The sequence below is a fragment of the Nymphaea colorata genome, chromosome 8 (assembly GCF_008831285.2).
Source record: "Nymphaea colorata isolate Beijing-Zhang1983 chromosome 8, ASM883128v2, whole genome shotgun sequence".
NCBI classification, from domain to species: Eukaryota; Viridiplantae; Streptophyta; class Magnoliopsida; order Nymphaeales; family Nymphaeaceae; genus Nymphaea; species Nymphaea colorata.
This window is the reverse complement of record NC_045145.1, coordinates 10,019,707-10,040,737: the sequence shown is the minus strand read 5'-3', so window position 1 is coordinate 10,040,737 and position 21,031 is coordinate 10,019,707. Positions and strand designations below refer to the sequence as shown.

General features: G+C 39.1%; 1 protein-coding gene across 2 annotated transcripts; it reads right to left on the bottom strand.

Annotated features, from left to right (window-relative positions):
* Positions 1-11,641: 11,641 nt before the first annotated feature.
* LOC116259433 (protein BUD31 homolog 2-like) lies at positions 11,642-20,506 on the bottom strand. 2 transcript variants are annotated; one of them, XM_031637253.2, is made up of 5 exons: positions 20,261-20,506; positions 19,898-19,972; positions 13,029-13,159; positions 12,436-12,623; positions 11,642-11,918 (listed from the first exon to the last, which is right to left on the bottom strand). In XM_031637253.2, exons 3-5 carry the CDS (start codon positions 13,120-13,122, stop codon positions 11,763-11,765), a joined length of 438 nt encoding a protein of 145 aa, XP_031493113.1. In that variant the 5' UTR covers positions 13,123-13,159; positions 19,898-19,972; positions 20,261-20,506; the 3' UTR covers positions 11,642-11,762. The 2 variants fall into 2 exon arrangements, with proteins under 2 accessions (XP_031493113.1, XP_031493112.1); XM_031637252.2 differs by lacking the exon at positions 19,898-19,972 and having other exon boundaries at positions 20,261-20,502.
* Between the last annotated feature and the right edge of the window lie 525 nt (positions 20,507-21,031).

The window sequence follows — 21,031 nt, the reverse complement described above, 5'->3', positions numbered from 1 at the left end:
CACTATGATCCTTGGCTGAATGCAAGACTTCTTGCCAGAGCTGATGCTCAAGATACATGTCCATGAATTTTAGGTCCAAATGTACAAAAGGGCAGAATAATATTGCAGATGATTCATTTTCCAATATTGAAAACTCTCTAGACATATTTATGTTATAGGTGATAAGAAAGTTTTTCCTATGGTTGATGACGAGCAAATAGTGGGCCCCTCCATGGGTGAACATCCTTCAATGTCATCTACTTTACCGGTTAGATGATTGGAAAGAGTCTGTCATCCTATTGTTTGATGGGTTAGCTATGAGAACTTCAATCTGAACTTCCATTAGTCTTTATCTCAGATTAAGAATGAGGATGAGCCAACATCATTTTCACAAGCTTGAAAACTCTCTAGACATATTTATGTTATAGGTGATAAGAAAGTTTTTCCTATGGTTGATGACGAGCAAATAGTGGGCCTCTCTATGGGTGAACATCCTTCAATGTCATCTACTTTACCGGTTAGATGATTGGAAAGAGTCTGTCATCCTATTGTTTGATGGGCTAGCTATGAGAACTTCAATCTGAACTTCCATTAGTCTTTATCTCAGATTAAGAATGAGGATGAGCCAACATCATTTTCACAAGCTGCCACTTTTAATAAATAGATTCAAGCAATAAATGAAGAGATGAAAGTGATGTATCAATGTCAAATATGGACCATTGTTCCATGTCCTCATGATAAAAATGTTATAGGTTTTTAATGGGTTACAAGATGAATACAAGACAGATGGGAGTATAGAGTGTTATAAAGTGCACCTTGTAGCTAAAGGATTTTTGCAGGTGTTTGGACATGATTATGATGAAACTTTCAGCCCCGTAGTGAAAATGGGTACGATCAATATTGTTTTAGTTATGGTTATTCATCATGGGTGGCACATAAGCCAAATGGATGTCAAGAATATTTTCCTTCATCAAAATTTAAAAGAAGAAGTGTACATAGAGCAGCCCCTAGGATACCATGAAGGAAATCCTGAAGAGTATGTATGTCGGCTATAAAGAGCTATATATAGTTTGAAGTAGGCTTATCATTTCTGGTTTGGAAGCTTCTCATTAGAGATTCAAATTCATTATCATTCTCAGCTTGACCATCCTCTCTTCATGTTTTGGAGTCTAGTTATCACTACATTCCTATTGATATATGTTGATGAAATTATTATCATAGGGAGTAGTTTATCACATATTTAGAAAACTAAGGATATCCTAAGTAAGTGATTCAAGATGAAAGATCTAGGCAATTTTCGATATTTCCTTGAAGTTGAGGTGGATGCACAAGATGGTATTCTATGCCTAACACAACACAAGTATACCTTAGGTCTCTTAAAGAAGGCTGAAATGCAAACTTGCAAACCTCTTGTTACAACTAGTTGTTCTAAGCCACAAATTAAGTCATCAAGATGGAGACGATTATCATGACCCCACCAAATATCATAGTACTGTTAGAATGCTTCAATACTTCACATTTACCCATCTGGATATCACTTATGTGGTAAATCAAGTCCCTCAATTTACACATGCCCCAAAGATAGGTAATATGATATTTGAAAGGCACAATTGTTGTTCCCTTGTGTCGTGTCTGTATAGTCGTCATTTGCTTTGTTGTATTTCCTTTGCTTATGTTGAGTCTTGGTGTAAGCTTTAGTGTTCACCTATGTTGGAGCACCCTCCCAAAACAGCCCCAAGTGTAATACTGGGATTCCTTGTTTTGGATGGTCGGCATGAGAATTTTGTAAGCGGCTTGGGCCATCTTTTGTAAGTAAAGTGTAAAAGCTTACTTGCTTTCCCTCGTGATGTACTCATCTTCTTAAAGTGAATATATTACGAGTTTTCTTTCCACACTCTTTGTGCATTTTGTGTCTTTGTTTTCGAAAATGCATTCAAGTGATATGCGCCCACTTGAACGAGGTGAAGGCTTGCGACATACTAGCAAGAGTTTACCGCGCCGCATGGTTCAGAGTTGTCGGCCCGTGACAATTGGTATCAGAGCCCAGACTCTGTTCAATTTGGGGAAGCGATTGGAGAGTCGGTGTAGAGCGTCCCTCCGACTTACTACTGTTGAGGAGAATGCCATGACATCACAATACAATCTGCGAGGTGCCAAAGGCAAAGAGCAGGCCCGTCCAGAAGTGACGAGCCTGACCCATGACCAGGGAAACCTAGAAGAGACAGTGAATAGGTTGGTCGCAGGTGTGGTCACCCATGAGGAAGCCCATGGCTTTGTTGCTGAGACCTTTGAGGGATTCAAGGAGGAGATGAAGTCGATGCGAGAACAGATGGTCGAGTCAGTGGCCATGAACCGATCACTCTCCAACTTGGTGAAGACCCTACAGAACGAAGTTGCTGGACTTCGGGCTTCAAATCAAAGACTGCTACGTACGAACTCTGCTAGTAGTAGCCAAGAGAGGACCAGTAGGGTCGACGTTCAATGTCCGGTGAAGTACAGTGGTAGCCGGGATGTGAGGGCGATCGACAACTTTCTGTTCCAAGTGGACTACTACCTGGACTTACAGAACGTCGTAGAAGAAGATCTGAAGATCAAGACCGCAACAATGTTGTTAGAGGGAGATGCTGTGGCTTGGTGGAAGCGGAAAATGCTGGACATTGAGAATGGTGACTGCACAATCAGAACCTTCGACGACTTCCTCAAACAGTTGAAGGGGTAGTTTGTATCCGTTGATGCTGAAAGGCATGCTTATAGGTTGGTTGCAAACCTAAAGCAAACAGGCCCCTTGAGGGATTACATCCGGGCATATTAGAAGGTCATGTTGGACGTGCCTATGATGCCAGAAAAAGATAAACTTCACTGGTTCATCATAGGGCTCCAATCTTGGGCCCAAGCCGACGTGGAAAGATCGAATCCAGAGACCTTGGAACAAGCATATGTGGCAGCTGAGCGCTTGGCAGATACCCAATGCAAAAGCTACACCGATACATTCACGGCTGTGAAGAAGTCCAACCACGGCGGTAAGAAAGATAATTGGCGAGACAACAGCAAGAATGAAACGGTGCCCGAAAAGCCAACCGAGAGAAAAACCTTCTTTCGCAAGGACTACACTGGGCCACCAAGGTAAGTAACTTGTTAGGTCTGCAGGGGAAAGCACCAAGCGTGCGTCTGTTCGAAAAGAGTGAGACCTACCGGGCAGGCCAATGCCGTAAGGGCCACCGAAGACGAGACCGAGGAAGGGCAAACACGAATGGGTGCCGCTCAAACGATCAATGTTGTACAAAGCCGTGCATCGTCTAGCAGTTTGATGAACAAGGAACTGATGTACCTAGACGTCACTCTGAATGGAACGTCTACTGTTGCGATGGTAGACTTCGGTGCTACACGTAACGGTTCAGATTCAAGGCTGGACGGGAGTCACCAACTTCTCAGTAGTACCCCTGGACGACTTCAAGGTGATTCTTGGGGATGGAGTTTCTTCAAGGCCAGAATGCAATGATGTTGCCAAAATCTAACACATTGACGTTGATGGGTGCGGATCAGTCCCACACAGTGCACTGCCACACCATCAGAAACAAGTCCCAGCCGATGTTGTCGGCCATGCAGTTGAAGAAGGGCGTGCGTCATAGGGAACAAACATTCCTCGTGGCCGTACATCTAGAAGAAGACGACCCTCAGCCGAGAGTCATTCCCCCAGGACTAGCCCCTGTCCTGAAGCAGTTCGAGGGAGTAATGCCCCCTGAGCTGCCCAAGCGCCTACCTCCCAGGCATGAAGTTGATCACGAAATTGACTTGGTTCCCGGAGCCAAGCCACCAGTTATGGTCCCCTACAGAATGGGACCAACCGAATTGAAGGAGCTGCAAAGGCAGCTTGATGACGTGTTTGAGTTAGGGATCATCCGCCCCTCTAGGGCCCCATTTGGAGCTCCTGTATTGTTCCATACGAAACACGATGGTTCCAAGAGACTCTGTGTGAATTATCGAGCTTTGAATAAGGTGACGGTGAAGAACAAGTATCCACTTCCTTTGATTGCAGACTTGTTCGACCAGTTAGGCAAGGTGAGGATCTTTTCCAAGTTGTACCTTCGTTTCGGCTACTGGCAGGTCAGGATTGTAGAAGGTGATGAACCAAAGACTACTTGCGTCACCCGCTATAGAGCATATGAGTTCCTAGTTATGCCATTTGGGTTGACGAATGCCCCTGCGACTTTCTCGACTCTCATGAACAAGATATTCTACCCCTACCTTGACAAGTTTGTGGTAGTCTACCTTGATAACATTGTGGTCTTTAGCAGCAACCTTGAGGAGCACGTCAGTCACTTGAAGATGGTGTTTCAGGTCCTCAAAGAAAATGATCTCTTTGTGAAGAAGGAGAAGTGTCTCTTTGGACAATGGAAGATCAGCTTCCTCGGGCATATTTTAGGGAATGGCCAGCTGCGAATGGATCCGGAGAAAGTGAAGGTTGTTCAAGATTGGAAGTCGCCCTCAAATGTGCCTGAATTGCGGTCCTTTCTTGGGTTAGCTAATTACTACCGGCGGTTCATCACGGGGTACTCATTAATAGTGGTGCCCCTCACTGACCTACTTAAGAAGAACAGGTTCTAGATTTGGACCCAGGCTGCCCAAGATGCCTTTGAAGGCCTGAAGCGTGCCCTTGTACAAGAGCTCATTCTCAGGTTACCAGATCATTGAAAGCCCTTTGAAGTACACACAGACGCCTCAGATTTTGCCATTGGTGGGGTACTAATGCAGGACGGCCATCTGATTGCCTATGAGAGTCAGAAATTGAAGGACCCTGAGAAGCGGTACACAGTGCATAAACGGGAGATGACTGTCATTGTGCATTGCTTGCATATGGAGGCACTACCTACTGGGGGTAGAGTTCGTCGTCAAGACAGATAACGTGGCCACGAGTTACTTCAAGACTCAGAAGAAGTTAACTCCTAAGCAGGCTCCTAGGCAGGAATTCTTGGCGGAGTTTGATTTCGCTTTAGAGTTCAAGATTGGAAAGACCAATGTGGTAGCAGATGTGTTGAATAGAAAGACAGAACTTGCGGCCTCTCGAAAGGGGACCTCTGAAGCACAATTGGAGGTGCACTCCTTGAGCAGGTTCGTGAAGGAATGCGGCAAGACTCAGCAGCCCAACACTTGGTTGCCCTGGCTGAAGCGGAGAAGACTCGAAGATTCTAGCTACGAGATGGATTACTCCTCACCATGGGCGGACGTGTTTTCGTGCCGAAGTGGGGCAATCTCCGGCGAGAGTTAACTAAGGAGTGCCATGATACGCTTTGGGCTGGCCATCCAGGCCAGGAGCGGACTCTGGCCCTTCTTGAACGTGGTTATTACTGGTCCCAAATGTGCGATGATGTGGAGGCGTATATCAAGACATGCCTCATCTGCCAACAGGACAAATGGACTAATCAGAAGTCTGCCGGCCTACTTGGGCCTCTTCCTATTCCAAAACGTCTGTGGGAGAGCATCTCCATGGACTTCATTGTGAGTCTACCCAGAGTTGATGGCTACAGCTCTATCTTTGTTGTTGTGGACAGGTTTTCTAAATATGCCACGTTCATCCCAACTACGAAGGAGAACCCAACTGAGAAGACGGCGGAGATGTTTGTGAAGAACATTGTGAAGCACTGGGGCATGCCGAAGAGTATTGTGAGTGATCGCGATGCTCGCTTCACGGGCAAGTTTTGGCGTGAAGTGTTTCGGTTGCTTGGATCAGACTTGTTGTTTTCTACAAGCTTCCATCCGCAGACTGATGGTCAGACCGAGCGCACCAATGCCTTGTTGTTGTTGATGTCTCACACTGTTGCTGCTCAAGAAAATGGAAAACCCAGCTTCGCCTACCGGTTTGTCAGAGACTGGCAGGAACAAACGAAGATAGCGAAGGCATTCTTGCACAAGGCCGCCAAGAAAATGAAGAAATGAGCCGATAAGAATCAAAAACCTGCTGAGTTTCGAGTGGGAGACCAAGTTCTTGTCAAACTTTATCTAGACCGCTCGGGCATCTTCCATGGGTGACACCGAACGTTGATCAGAAAGTTTGAAGGGTCATTTACTGTGGTCAAGAGGATTGGGAAGCTGGCATATAAGTTAGATCTGCCGCCAGACTTCAAGGTGCATTCAGTGTTCCACATCTGCAACCTGAAGCCCTTCTACACCGATGCTGAAGATCTGGAGAGAAGCCAACCCCGGTGAGAACAGATCCTGCAATGAGCTCCTTCTACCCGGCGTGCCACCGACCGTCAGTTAGACCAGATCCTTCGACACAAAGTGAACTACCTTGGTGAACCGAAGCGATACTTGGTCAAGTGGGTAGATGATGATCAGCCAACGTGGGAGTATGTCTTCCGTTTCAGGCGAAGTCATCCAGAAGAAGTCAGGATCTACCATGAAGCTGTTGGCACAGAGGACGAGGCTTGATTTGGAGGGGGGAGTCTGTTCCTTTGTGTCGTGTCTGTACAGTCGTCCTTTGCTTTGTTGTATTTCCTTTGCTTATGTTGAGTCTTGGTGTAAGCTTTAGTGTTCACTTGTGTCGGGGCACCCTCCCAAAACGGCCCCAAGTGTAATATTGGGATTCATTGTTTTAGATGGTCGGCGTGGGAATTCTGTAAGCGGCTTCAGCCATCCTTTGTAAGTAAAGTGTAAAAGCTTACTTGTTTTCCCTCGTAATGTACTCATCTTCTTAAAGTGAATATATTGCGAGTTTTCTTTCCACACTCTTTGTGGATTTTGTGTCTTTGTTATCAAAAAGGCGTTCAAGTGATCTGCGCCCACTTGAACGAGGCGAAGGCTTGCGGCTTACTGGCAAGAGTTTGTCACGCCGTGCGGTCCAGAGTTGTCTACCCGTGACAATTGCAATGGCTTTTTATATTCTCCAATAAACTCTATACAACATTGTCATGATTTATTAGTTTACACTGATGCATATTGGGCTGGAAATTCAAATGAACAGAGATCAATATCAGAGTATTGTGTCTTTCTTGGACCTAATTTTGTACATTGGAGTAGTATGAAACAAAAGGTAGTTGCTAGATCAAGTGCAAAGGCAGAGTACAGAGCCATGGCTGTTGTTACTATAGAAGTGACTTGGATTGGACATTTATTGTCAAAATTGCATGAACTAGTGGAAGGCTGCTTATTGTTGTAATAATCAAAGTGCTATTCAAATTTTTCTTAATTTTATACAATACTACAGAACCAAACATATTGAGATTGACCAACATTTTATTAGGAAAAAGTTTGAAGATGAAGAGAGAACATTGCTTTGTCTGCTCAAATGATCAAGTTGCTGATTTTCTTACTAAAGGTCTCACAAAGAACAAGTTTTGAATTTTTAAAGGCAAGTTGTCCATGGTTCACAACTAGGCACAACTTGTGGGGAAATGTTAAGACGTGATGGTGTGTTGTAAGTGTGAATATAAATCCTTTATAGATTTAGTTCTAATAACTTACAACACTAGGGTTCTAATAAGTTATGTTGTATGTTGTAAATACACATTCTACTTAAGGGTATTCTTATAAAGACTGAACATTAAGGTGTTAACCCTTATTCTCTTTAATTGGATGTAGTCACGTCCAGATTTTGAGACATGTGGTGCTTTCTCTTCAACTCTTCCTCTCCTCTCGTTTTCTACAATGGTAGCTTCTGGAGAAATTCATGTCAAGCATGAATGCTTGAGATGTTTGTAGATGCATGGTCAATATTTTTTTTTTGTATATGCATCAACATGCATTGTCAATCTATAATATATATATTTTGTAATTTCTTCCACAACGTAGATAAGATCAGAGGAGTGATTTAACTACGAGTAACAATTTAGCTTAAATAGGTAATCAAGGTCTAGACAATGATTTTATTTTAGATTAATAATTTAGTTTAAGTTAGTGTTAAATAGTGATTTAGTTTAAGTTAGACCACCATTTAGTATTAGATGACATTTAGTTAAGTTAGTGAGTTATATTATTATTTGCCAATTTCATTGAACTCTCTAACTAGTTATGGGAAGCTTGTGATTGGAAACTCAGAATACAAATAGTGCAATTACACAATGAGTTTAAACTAAAATAATGATTTAGTCATTTCGTACATTAAAATAGCACTCGTTATTATATTTCACTTGTAAAATAAAGTGCATCTTTATGCATACATTGCGCTTTTGTTGTACAGGTTATGTAGGACATTTTGAAATTATTGTAGACACATGAAATAGTAATCCTTATCTCCATTTTTATGGTATAACTTATGTTTATTTTCTTATTTAACCACTTTTTGTTATTCATAGTATAACCTATAAACTTTTATTATTTTGCTCAATAGAGTGCAGTCCATTCATGACCATTCAATTTTAATTTGAAGCCTATTAATATGATAGATCAGACTTCCAACTTCAAGAGCTTTCAAGATTGTGAAAAGTCAAGTACATGTTTGTGCTAAGCGATTTAACAATCTAAAATGACAATAACTTGCATGCTATCTGGCAATTAGTCTTGGTGATATTTTTCCATATCAAGCATCATACATTGTGGTAGACAATAATTGACATTTTATGTACTTGATGTAAAGAACGAACATGTTATACACTATAATGTATTGGGTAACTATGGTCCATAACAATGTCACATGAAGCATTCGGTAAGTTATTTGATGTCAACTTTTTTATTTTGAAAATAGTTTACTCGTGTAGTTTTTATTTATGTTGATATGTTGTGCTTTATTCATATCCGGGAGTTTTTAAAAGTGTGAGGCAGATCAACATATTAACATCTCCAATTTGACATATAGATAAACTTCCCATCGAAAAAATGGCAACGATCATGGGGTATGTGTCATAACTACATTGAAGTAGTTTGCAAGGGACAAGAACTGTCATTCTATACTATAGTTACTGTCACATGTTATTGGTTTCAATTTCATTATTGTGTTTCATATTAGTCTTATGGTACTAATTCATTGCATAAGGATGTAATTCAAAAGCAACTATACAGAAATATAGTGCACTGCATCATATCAAAGCCAACTGAGGTTCATTTGAGGAATAGCAAATGAATGATCGGGTGAATATGCAATCATGGAATGGCATAAAGTTGGGGAACTTTTTGGCAACATTAGCAATTTGTCACTTCATAGGTCCACAATGACGTGCATAATTATTTAATAAATGTAAGCATTCCATTTTATACAAAACTTTTCCTTTCTGGATTTATATGTAGTGCAATTTGATTTTCAATGGGATTTCATTAATATAGGTTATGTTAGAGTAATCACTAATATTCGTGCATGCCACAATAAAGGTGATTTAATAAGGACAACATTTCACTAATTGTGATGCATGTAAACAGATGAGAGATGACTTAACAATTTGACAGTTCCTTAGTGCAATTCATAAAGGTGCATGAAACAATGATAAATCATTTAAGGTTAATGAAAACAATGAAATAAAAGGTTCAAAGAGATCAATGACAAGTAATAATGCCTGTATAGCATACTAAAGTGATTTGACAATGTAGTTTCAATCACTAATAGCAATTTAGATATTAGAGTAATATCTAACAATGACACATGGAAACAAACAAGAGCAACTTAACTAGGATCATTTGACATTAATGATATAAATGCATTTCACTAAGAGTGATGCATGTAAACAAACGAGAATGAATTAAAAAATATAAACAACAAATTAATAATCTAACAAAGGAATTATTGTAATTTATACTAGTAAACCATATATTATGTTATGCTATATTATACTCTACTAAAGTACAATGCTATATGATAATAAACATACTATACAAAATGCAATATCATGACATAAGTTATTATACTACACCATCTATTCTTTGTGTTAATATGATACTATACCAGCTATGTTACACATGTGCTATATTGTCATACTATACTGTAATATATTACAATACCATACATGAAGTGGCACGATTTTACTATACTATGTGCCGTAGTTAAAACATTTAAAAAAAAATCACGTGGTGCAATACTATAACATAAAAGGCACTATTTGATGTCCGAAGACGGATTTGATGTCAAAAGGGGTGACTGAGTTTTGGGAGATTGTAGACAAGTGCCAACGAATGACAAATCTATTTAACAATTTAATGTAGGACTTTATTCAACAATAGCAAGCGGAAAACAAATATGAGAGTGATTTAACTACAATAGTTATGCACTTGGCAGCAATTTAGATTATCCAAAAAAAATATTCATGGCAACTTACGTATAAGCCAGTATATATGTGGTGAAGTGGTGTGTATGAAAATGTTATATGCATTTTCCTACAGAAACACAACAAAGACGAGAGCAGTTAAATAATGTGAGATCAATAACTTGTAGCAATGCATGCTATAATAGATGAGAGCAACTCAGCAACGTACCTCAATCGGGAACAACGATTTAGGACGTATTAGAGCAATATTCACTAGTGGCAACGCATGTAATAACAATATGACAATGTAAGTTACACATGATTTTTAGACAAAATCACAATATAGAGGGGTGGTCATGACATTGTTGTCTTCATGTTTATCTATTCATATTTTTAGCATCACTTCTTGCGAGTGCTGTTTTTCCTTCTTTGTGGCTTCTTGCTATTCTGCCTAATAAACACGAAGATAATCTGATGATTTGATGAACTTGCTTGTGTCATCTTTTTTAAACCTTTATCGTCTTTTTGGTAAAAGCAAGTTGACTCTCCCCTGATTTCTCCACTAGAGAGGAACATGTCAATCTTTCACCCCACAAGGCAGAAAATGTGTTTTCTAGAAATGTGTGAGAAAGATACACTAGAAGGCATTCAGATATGTTGCAATATGTATTGAATGGCATTTGCACAAAAGCATGAGCATTTAAGTTTCATCTACTTCTTAATTTATACGTATAGGAAAGGTATCATGCGGATCCTGCGGTAATCCCTTGAACACACTGAAATCGGGTTTGGAACCCAAAGGGCAACACGCTCCCCTCATCCTTTGTTCATACAAGAAGTTGCTTTAGCAGCAAAAGATAGAAAAACTACATGTAGATTCCGTTGTCTTAGTCACGTTCATTTTACTTTTGTCAAAGGATTTTTCAATCGACGTTCTTTTGTCCAACAAATTAATTGTCATGACAGTGATAACTAAGTGCTACAGAAATAACGTAAAAACATGGTTGATTCGAGTAAGAACTGCTTTATGAAGCTCAATGGTACATTTTTCAATTTACATAAATTTATTCTTGATAATCAAACATTAAAAATTGCCCGAAAAACTTTTTCCAGTCCATTTCACTCTGGACAACTTCATCTGAAAAACCTTTTTTTGCCATCAGACAACCCCTCAACGTCAAAATAAGAAGGCAGCGACGTTCAATACTCGATGGAAGTCCTGGCGCAGGCGGATGGTCTCCCATAACTGCAGCTGGCGATCAGAAAAGACGAGACGAGAAAAAGCCCAAAGGACCCGGCCTCAGCAATCGTGGAATTCGGCAAGCTAAGCACAAGCTTCACTTTTCAGACCCCGCCTCCTCATGACCGATTAAGAGGGATAAAATCGGCACCAACCAAGGAAAACGTCTACCTCTTAAGGAGGAAAGCAAGAACACATCACCGCTAGGGTTCATGCAATGATCCATTCTCCAGACTTCGTGGTTACAGTTTCATGATTAAGTATAAACTCTCTCATGGAATCAGAACACTTGATGGAAAATGGTAGTACACAAATTTGTTCCCATAACACCATCAGTTAACAAGATGGCTGTCCAAATTCACAAGACACACAGGACATCAGTCACCACTAGCACATCCCTTGCAACCACAATGCACGCACTCTATAACCTTCTCCTCCCTAAGGTGCCTGGGCACTCTACACACACATGTTGTACCAAAGTTGTGGTCACGAGGCTGCATGCATCTCAAGCAGCAAAGTCGCTCGTAGCCAGGCTGCACAGGATAGCAAAAAATATCACGCATGACACTGGAACTCCAATAACAAGATGGCAAGAAACAACAAGCACTAGAACAAATGATAGTGGAACATCAATAACAAAAATAGCTACAAGCCTCACTCTCAGGGAGGATGTCTACTAGTGACTTAAAACCTTTCTGTTTTTTATCAGAAAAAACTAGAGCATCAGTGTGTCAGCGTTACCACCAATAAAAAATAATATAACAAACACACAAGCTGATTTTTGGTGTGCCAGTGTTGCAGTTAATAGGATATGGTTCAAAAAGTTTTGCTGAGTTCCATTTTGACATTGCATTTTCCTGGCCATTTGAAATCTCAAGATAAAATTCTAAAACTTCCAAATTTCTGATACATGTTCTTTGGTGAAAACGATTATCTTTCCTTCAAGTAGATGTAACTGATATTATGAGATGAGTCGTCAATCTGACCACTACTATAATAACACAGAAAAGCTGGCTGTGGATATGCAAGAAAAGAGGACTATTTACTTACTTTCTTCCATTTGGCAATCAAGTTGCAATCTGCATATCCTTGGTCCAGGCAAAATTCATAGAGATCGGCTGAGATTTCCTTCCTTCTGTAATAGAGATCAAATATATACCGGCTCTTCTGATGAGTTAACCGGAAAATGGGCCATAAAGCCTCACATTTTCTCTTGCCATCATGTGGATCATTTTCAGCTATTCCATACCAAGGAAAGAAGAAGTTTTTTAGATATGCAAATTGTGGTATGAGCAATGTCACAAATCCCACTAACAGGTTCTTCACAAAAAACAAACATTGGTAAGCCGGGAAACTTATGGAACAAAAAGGGGAAAAATGTGACAGGTAAACTTTAGAATAAAGAAAATATATAAAAACGTCAAAGGAATAAACTATAGCTGCCACAAATTTATCATTTTTCAATATAAAAATCAACACGTCACATATGGTATAGAGATATATTGAACTGTTTCAGCAATCCATCAGTTTACTCATAATACTGCAATATGTGATTTTTCCCTGCAGAGTGTCAGCATGAATTACCAATAAGGGGAAAAAACTCTCACAAGCACATATAAACTGAATAAAACATGGAAGAACACCTTCTCTCATTTGACCTTCCAGATCACGAAGAGTAGGCTCAATGAGTTCCCAACCCTCTGGAATTTTGACACCTTTTCTCTTTATTTTTGGCATTTTCCCAGCCACAAGACTGCTTCAGTATTCAGAAAGACTGCAAATGGAGAACTGATTCAGAAAGAATGACAATAATGGCAAATGTGCCAACAGAGACAAATTATTTGGAGAACAACCAAAAATATCAACAAACTACAAATAATGAAAGCAATCATTATAACTAGTAAGATCCTTCAGCACCAAAACCAGCACAAGCTGCAATTTCAGTATGTTATTTGTCAGTATACTATCCTGCCAAACAAACTAGAAAAAACCAGAAATTCTAGACATCATTCACAATTAAAAATTGACAGCCATATCTATAAAAGGCTTAGGCATGATATATGCATGCAGTTGGATAATGGACACTCATGAATCTTGATCCAAGAAGCAACCAAGATGCATACCTAGACAATCTAAAAGTGTCAAAGTTCCCTTTCTCAGACTACACAAGTCAAAACTAGATTCTTCAGAATCTCAAAGAGGCAAATGATTTTAACTAATGCACTTGCACAGAGAAAAGGGTATGCTAGTTGCAGGAAAATGCAAAATCGTCAGTAAAAAGTAGTGGCTGATAAGGCAAGAATAATTAAAGCAGGACCAACACCTTTTCCACCACCAGCTGGTTTCATTAATTGAGGAAACCAGTGTTGTACGTATCGTACGATACGTTCGTTTAGGAAATACGATACGATACACCCCCTGTATCGTAAATAGAGGTGTATCGTACTTTTAATATACGATACATATGATACAGGGCCCCATATCGTACGATACGGTGCGATACGCCTCATATCGTACGATACGGGCTGATTTCAAAAAAGGGGGGCTGGAATCCTCTTTTTTCGATTTTTTCTTATAAAAACCCAGCCGTTCTTCATTTTTAACCTAGAGATGGTGCCACCGTGGAGGGAAATCATTGATTTCCATCATTAAATCTTGAACTTTCAAAGTGAAATCATCAATTAAACCATGAATTTGTGTGTGGGTGGCTGATTCCCGTTGAGAGGAAAGGGGTTTTTTTAAATCGTGAAGATGAGGATGAAGAAGAAGATGGAGATGAGGATGAGAATGAATATGATGAAGATTATGAATGAGAGTCGAGAGTGCTTTCATTTTATATGTATTGACATTGAACATTTTCATAATTCCATTATCATCTTGTGATGTAATACATAACATTTAAAACTTGTTTTTTGATGTGGTATCTCATAGACTTTTGGACCTTATGACTTATGAATCTGTGTTTTTATGAAGAACATATTATTCTTGATTTTTACTGATTTTTTATGAATTTGTTGAATTTTTTTCCTTTTTTTTATTTATTAAAAAAACGATACAGTTACGATACGTTACGATATTTTACGATACGGCGTATCTTAAAGCCAGATTGATACGGCTTACGATACGCTTTTTACAACATTGGAGGAAACTGTTATCCCTGTATATCCTGGTTCATAGTTTTGATTGCATGTCCTTCAATCATCGTTCTGAATTCAGCTTAAAATATTAGATACTAGAGTCATTTAATCAACTTCTCCATTTGGCTTTCATCCCAGCCTTCTGTTGGTAACTAGATGAAGTTTAGGTAATTGGTATAAAGCTTATCTTCCTGTTATTTGATAATGAACCTCAACTTTAGTACCCAATATATCTGATGATGTATGATGTGGTCTTACTAATTCCAAAACAATTGGTGCGTGTTCTTAGGGTCATAAGTAAAAGAAAATGCCTACTCATTACTCGCATGTTGACAAGCTCTTATCTTTAGGTATCAGTAGGAGCCTAGAAAGGACCAACTGACATGGAAAATACTTTGATGACAAAGGAAAAGGCTTACAATAAGCATTCAGGAGGAAGACAACATTAAAATGAGGCACATACATATGAAGCTATAAACAAGTCTACAGTGTCGAGACATTAACATTTGTAAACTGAAAAGTGAAATCCATTTGAAAGGCAATAAAAGCCAAAAAAGTTTGTGTATGACGTTCTTCACAAAAAGAGTAAGCATGTTCAAGCATATTGGAGACAAAAGTTTGTCATTATCATCCTATGACTGCACAAATTTGAAATGACAGAAAATATAACTAACTCGTATAATCAGCTAGTTTCTGTTTCATGTTCAAGGTCCATCATTTGAACTCCAGAGATGAAGAAGCAATCACACAATTCCAAAGCAAAATCATAAGAGCCACATACAGAACAATGACAAAATTCGACCTTTTTTGATACACATATGACATAACAGTCATGATCACACCAACACATATTTCCTTCCAGAATATTTAATTTGCTTGAACAAGAAAACATGTTATTCACTAGAAGAAACAACGTGCAATTTAAACAATGGTTCAGAATCCTTCCCCAACTCAATAAAATCCCAACAAATACCAGCACATAATTTGGGGCAATGCACCTAGTATTCAGCATAAATCAGAAGGCAACCTACTATTTGAAGTTAATTCTATAAAGAAAGCAGTTAGTGTGGTTGCAAGCCATCTGAAAATTAAATGTTTCCCAGGAAGACTGTAAAACATCATGGTCACACATTAGTTTAATGTAGATACAGGGATTATTTATCATGAGTTCTAACTTCTAACCCATTCAGTGGTTCCCTTTCATCAACAAGAGAAATTTTTTATGACATCACATGAAAATATGGAAGTAATAATGAATTTATCCTAGACTAACTCATCTTTCCACCCCTAAGTCACATGGATGTGGCACTTCAAGTGGTGCTCAGGGCCAATCCTCACGAAAAACAAAAAAACAAAAAAAAATGAAAGAAAGAAAGAAAAAAAGAAAGTAGACGAGCAAAGAGAAGAAGGAGGAGGGAAGAGGAAGAAGGAAGAAGAAGACGAGGAAGAGGAAAGTTGACGTGCCTGGCAGTGGGAGAGGTGAATGAAAACAGTCCTAGGGTTCTTGTAAACCCATTTTGTTTTAAACCTGCCTTTTATTAGAAATAATTTCTTACCATCTTACTTTCCAAATTCTAATAAGAGGCTTAATATATATATATATATATAAACAGTCCTAGGGTTCTTGTAAACCCATTTTGTTTTAAACCTGCCCTTTATTAGAAATAATGTCTTACCATCTTATATATATATATATATATATATAGGGAGAGAGAGAGAGAGATATCACATCCTGCACCCATATGACATAGTTTTATCCCTTTAATAATAATAACATTTCGATACAATAGAGGAAGAAGCAATTACAAAAATATCAAGTTAAATAGACATATTAACACTATGCAGGCTGAGTTATCAAACCAAGAAGAAAGAATGTACCAGAAAACCTTGAGGTTGCTAGCCATCCAAGAGGCACAATAAAAAAACAACTCAGTATCCAATCAGTCTATCTGAAAACTGTTAACTTCTGAATCTCAAAATAGCCACCTACCGTTGTCCAACTAATTGATTTGGTTCTAAAACCCAGAGTTCAGAATACCAGTAAGGTACCACAGTAATTGTTGTGGAAGAAAAAAGCATGATAGAACCAACCAACCAATAAAAGCCTGTCCAGGCATCAGCCTTAGGTATTACAGAACAGATATCAACACCAAAACAAGTGTACAGAAGAATACAAACTAAACAAACATACAAAAGAAAAAGAAAAAAAGTAGCTATCAAATAGACTCCCTATCTGATGGAGGCCCATCAAGTGACACATCACATGGGAAGATGATCCCAATCAACAGAAGAAAAGTTCAGCAAAGAATAAACCAGATGATAGACTTCTCATTGTAGATCTAAAACTGAGTTCTAATCTCACTGGTTCAGGGAAGAGACCAACTGGCGCTTCCAAAGAGAGAAATTGAAGGGAACTTAAACTAAGCAATAATCTCCTTTCCATTTTAATTTTTAAGGAAAGGAAATTAAAGAAATTCCCTTTCCTAAACATAGGCTAACTGAAGTCAGTCCAGCTGAGACTTCTCTAGCTGCTGATTCAGCATTTCACAGTCACACAGAACCACGATAGTGAGGGAAGTAACTTCTCAAGCAAGGCACTTTATAAGGTAAGAGAGTTGGACCAAAATCGCCAGCTAACTACAATGGCCACAAAAGGATTAACATATATCAAGCAAACAAAATCATATTCTTACATGTAATAGGACCTACAGGCCCTGTAATGGGAAGATAAAAGGGTTCTAATCATTGAAAACTTGAAAGAAAGAGGTTATATAAAGAACCATCTGCACTTCTACTATACTGCTTGGTTTTTGTTGAACCCCACTTCAACATGTAGTTTTCATGCCCTATCTGCTTGCTACAAGGTGGTCCAACTGGGCCCTTTCAGAGGGCGTTTGGATTGAGTAACATTCTGTTCCAAGGACACAAAGTCCTCAGAAAAATTTAACATCACCAAACACCGGACAAAAAAACATGGAGGACACATAGTTCTCCTGTCCTTGAAGAACACATTTTTGCATTCATATGTGAAATGGCCATCCCCCCCCCCCCCCCGGAACACAAGGCGTTCCATTTTGTCAAAACTACTCTCGCTCTCTCGCTCGAAACCCTCACACTGAAAAGTGAAAACCCCTCGTCGTCTCTCTCGCCATCTCAATTTCCTGCACACTTGCCGTCTCACTATTGCTGTGCAAGTAATCCTTTCCCTCTCTCTTCCGCCATAACACAGACTTGTAGCTCTCTCGATGGAGCTGCTTGACTTGCCACAGAAAATATTGTCAACTCATTGCAGGGGCTCAAAAACAATCAGGTGAGGGATTTCGATTTCTGAAAGAAGGTCCTTCAACAACGCTCTCTCTCTCGTCCTAGCAGTAGAGAACGTCTTTCTCCTTCTGGTAATCTCTTGCTCTTTTTCTCTATTGGATGAGAACCGTGTTTTTGGGTTGGTAATCTCTTGCTGTTTTTCTCTATTGGATGACAACCGTGTTTTTGGGTGCTCAAATGACAAATCATGGATCATTTGCTGATAGTTGATTTCTCCTCTATAAAATCTCATCGGATACTCCACCAGTTTGAGCATACAAAGACTCGTCTCTCTCTCTCCCTATATATATGTATGCCCAACAACAGCATCCCCACCATTCTTTTTTTTCCTTTGATGTTCGTCTTCTTCTCTACTGCTTCCTGGAACTGATCCTCATGCTCTTACATCTTTTGCTCTATTGTTTTTTTTTTTCCTGATTAATGATCTTCGAGACCCATTTTGCCTAATTTTGTAATTGGTTTGGCGCTTGATTTTTGGTTGCTTATTTTGACTGCCCGTTTTCTGCCTTAATCTGTCATCGTTGTTCTTTTCTTTTATGTATTATTGTGGACTGCCTGGTTACCGAAGGACCAAATCTTCCAAATGACCAGAGCATAACATAACATCCAACATTTATTAAATTCCTTGCAGCTCAATTTTTTCTTTGACCACTGAAGGAAAACTGAACCAGTCACCAGATAGGAACCTTGTAATGCCAAAACAAGGTTAGACAACAAGCCATATGCTCTTTGAGATGCTACAATAAAAGAGTAAATGATCTTGATCTTCAGTACCAATTTTACGAAGAGCAGATGTAAGAGCACATTTGGACGTTAGGCAAAACCAAACCTTTGAGATCTAAACTCGGTGTGCAATCTCCCAAAACCCCCATTGTATGCAAACTATCTCACTCTAGGAAAATAGCATGATATCAACAGTTTATGACTTTACGTAGCCAACCTATTGACCCCTTCAATCATACTGTCGGCCAGATTTGAAATGTAGATTTCACCATCTGATTATCAGAACTCCCGACCAAAAAATCTGTTCCTGAATGAAACTGAACATTGAGCGTATCAGAATAGTGGCATTATTTGTCTGTATCTCACCATGCGTCTAAAAGTGAGAACGGACCTCACCAATTAAACACCCTAGCTGAGTAGTAATTTGACCGTATATATGTCTAGGGAGTAGCTTGAGCAAGTCCCCATCATAACAGGAAGCAGTAAATGGTTTGGTTCTTCTTCTTCTTCTTTTATTTGAGTAATCTGGACTGCTTTTTGGTCGTGGATAGTTTATTTTGATTGTTGGGATGGTACAGTGAAGCATCTGTGGTGTTTGTTGGACAATTGAGGTCTTGTTCATGATGGGGGGGGGGGGGGGGGGGGTGGAATGGCAGCCTTCAATCAAGCAATATTTGTAGAGATAAAATGAGCAAGAGAGAAAATGTTTTTATTGGCTTAAATGTTTCTTACATATTTTATTAGGTTTTTTTTATTATATATTGATTTTAACTTTATGATGTGTAGAGAGAGAAAAAGAAAGAGAGTAAATATTTTGGTTTACTTATATTTTTAATATGTTTTGAGAAAAATTTTTCTGTTTTCATATATGAATTTTCTATCGAGAGAAAGAAAGGGTATTTTTATTAGTTCATATATTTTTTATTTGTTTTATCATGTGTGTTAAAGAGAGAAAGAGAGAGAGAGAGAGAGAGAGAGAGAGAAAGATATAAAAATGTAAAACGTGTTAAACTTGTGCACCTAGCTTTTTAAACAAACAACAGAGACAATTGGTTAAAAAATTTGTCTAGCAAACGCTGGACAAAATTACAACTTGTCCATATAGAGTCATAGACAATGAACAAGTGTTTTAAGTTGTCCTTGCAATCAAACGGTATCTGAGAACAGTGTTCTCAGTATTGCCTCAGCTCAGATTTGCAGAGATTTTAAGGATGAGGGACTGAGAATGTACTGTCAGAAACTTTCCTTCAGAGTGAAGAACGAGAGGAATTACAATAATTTCGTTAGACGAGAAGGGAAGGAGGAGAAAAAGGAAGAAAGGTAATTACGACAAGCATCCAGCATCCTCCGACCATGAAGTTAAAGACAGATAAAGCCCATCACTCCTGCTTCCCACTATTCCCCTATGTAAAAGCACAGTATGATGGTCACACGAAAAGTAAACAAGAAATTAAGGATAAAAGAAAAAAAAGGCGAATAAATACCACCACTGTGAAAACGTTGAAATGACAATGAACCCTTTAAGGGTTTCCATTTCAATAATAATTGATTAAACATCACCTTCCGGCCATTCATACAGTTTCTAAGGAAAGGGGTCACTGGCGATAATTGGATCAGGAAAGCGGTCAAAGAACCCATTACGGCGATCTTGGGGTGAAAACGAGAGAGAGAGAGAGAGAGAGATGGTGAACCTGTGTGAAGGCGGTGAGAAGGACGATCGACTGTCGACGAAGAGCAGCAAGTCCAGCGGCAGCAGGTCGACGAAGACGATGGGCCGACGGTCATGAGCAGCAGGCCGAGCTGCAGCAAGTCGATGGAGGCAGCGCAGGAGCTTCACGCGAGCCCCAATGGGCAAAAATATTTTCCTGTTATAAAAAAAACACTCTTTCCGGCGTTCTTATTTCGGAATCGAGGTGAAATTCCGCAAGGATTTCCAGTTTCCCCCTGCTTGATGGGCCCTTTAACTTTTCCACCAAACAAGAACAAATTTCTTAGAAAGTTTAACTGTTCAGGCCGCAGCGCATTTACGGGTCCACTGGTGGTGGTGAATCTGGTGATCCCCATCGTTCTTCCAATGCCAAGGGATAAGTCATTCAAGACAAATTATCCTGGCATCTCTTGGCTAAAAAAATATCTTGGAAAAACCGGCAAAAGTTAAAATTATCCTCTAGGGAGAATCGGAGTGCCTTAAAATCTATTTATACTAAAAAAACAGGGTTTGCTGTATTTTTTTTTTTTCTTTAAGAAAAGGTTGAACCATTTTGGGGCTCACTTTCCGTTCTTCATTTTAATATTAAAAGATGTCCGGTAAGCAACATTCACCACGGTGAAATATCTTTCCAATGTTTGATGGAATATTATGTTTCAAAACTATTTTTACTGAAGTGAAAATTATTTTGCCTAACAAACACCCTTCTAAGTTAAGATCTTGAGCATTTTGGTAGGAATACATACAAAACTCA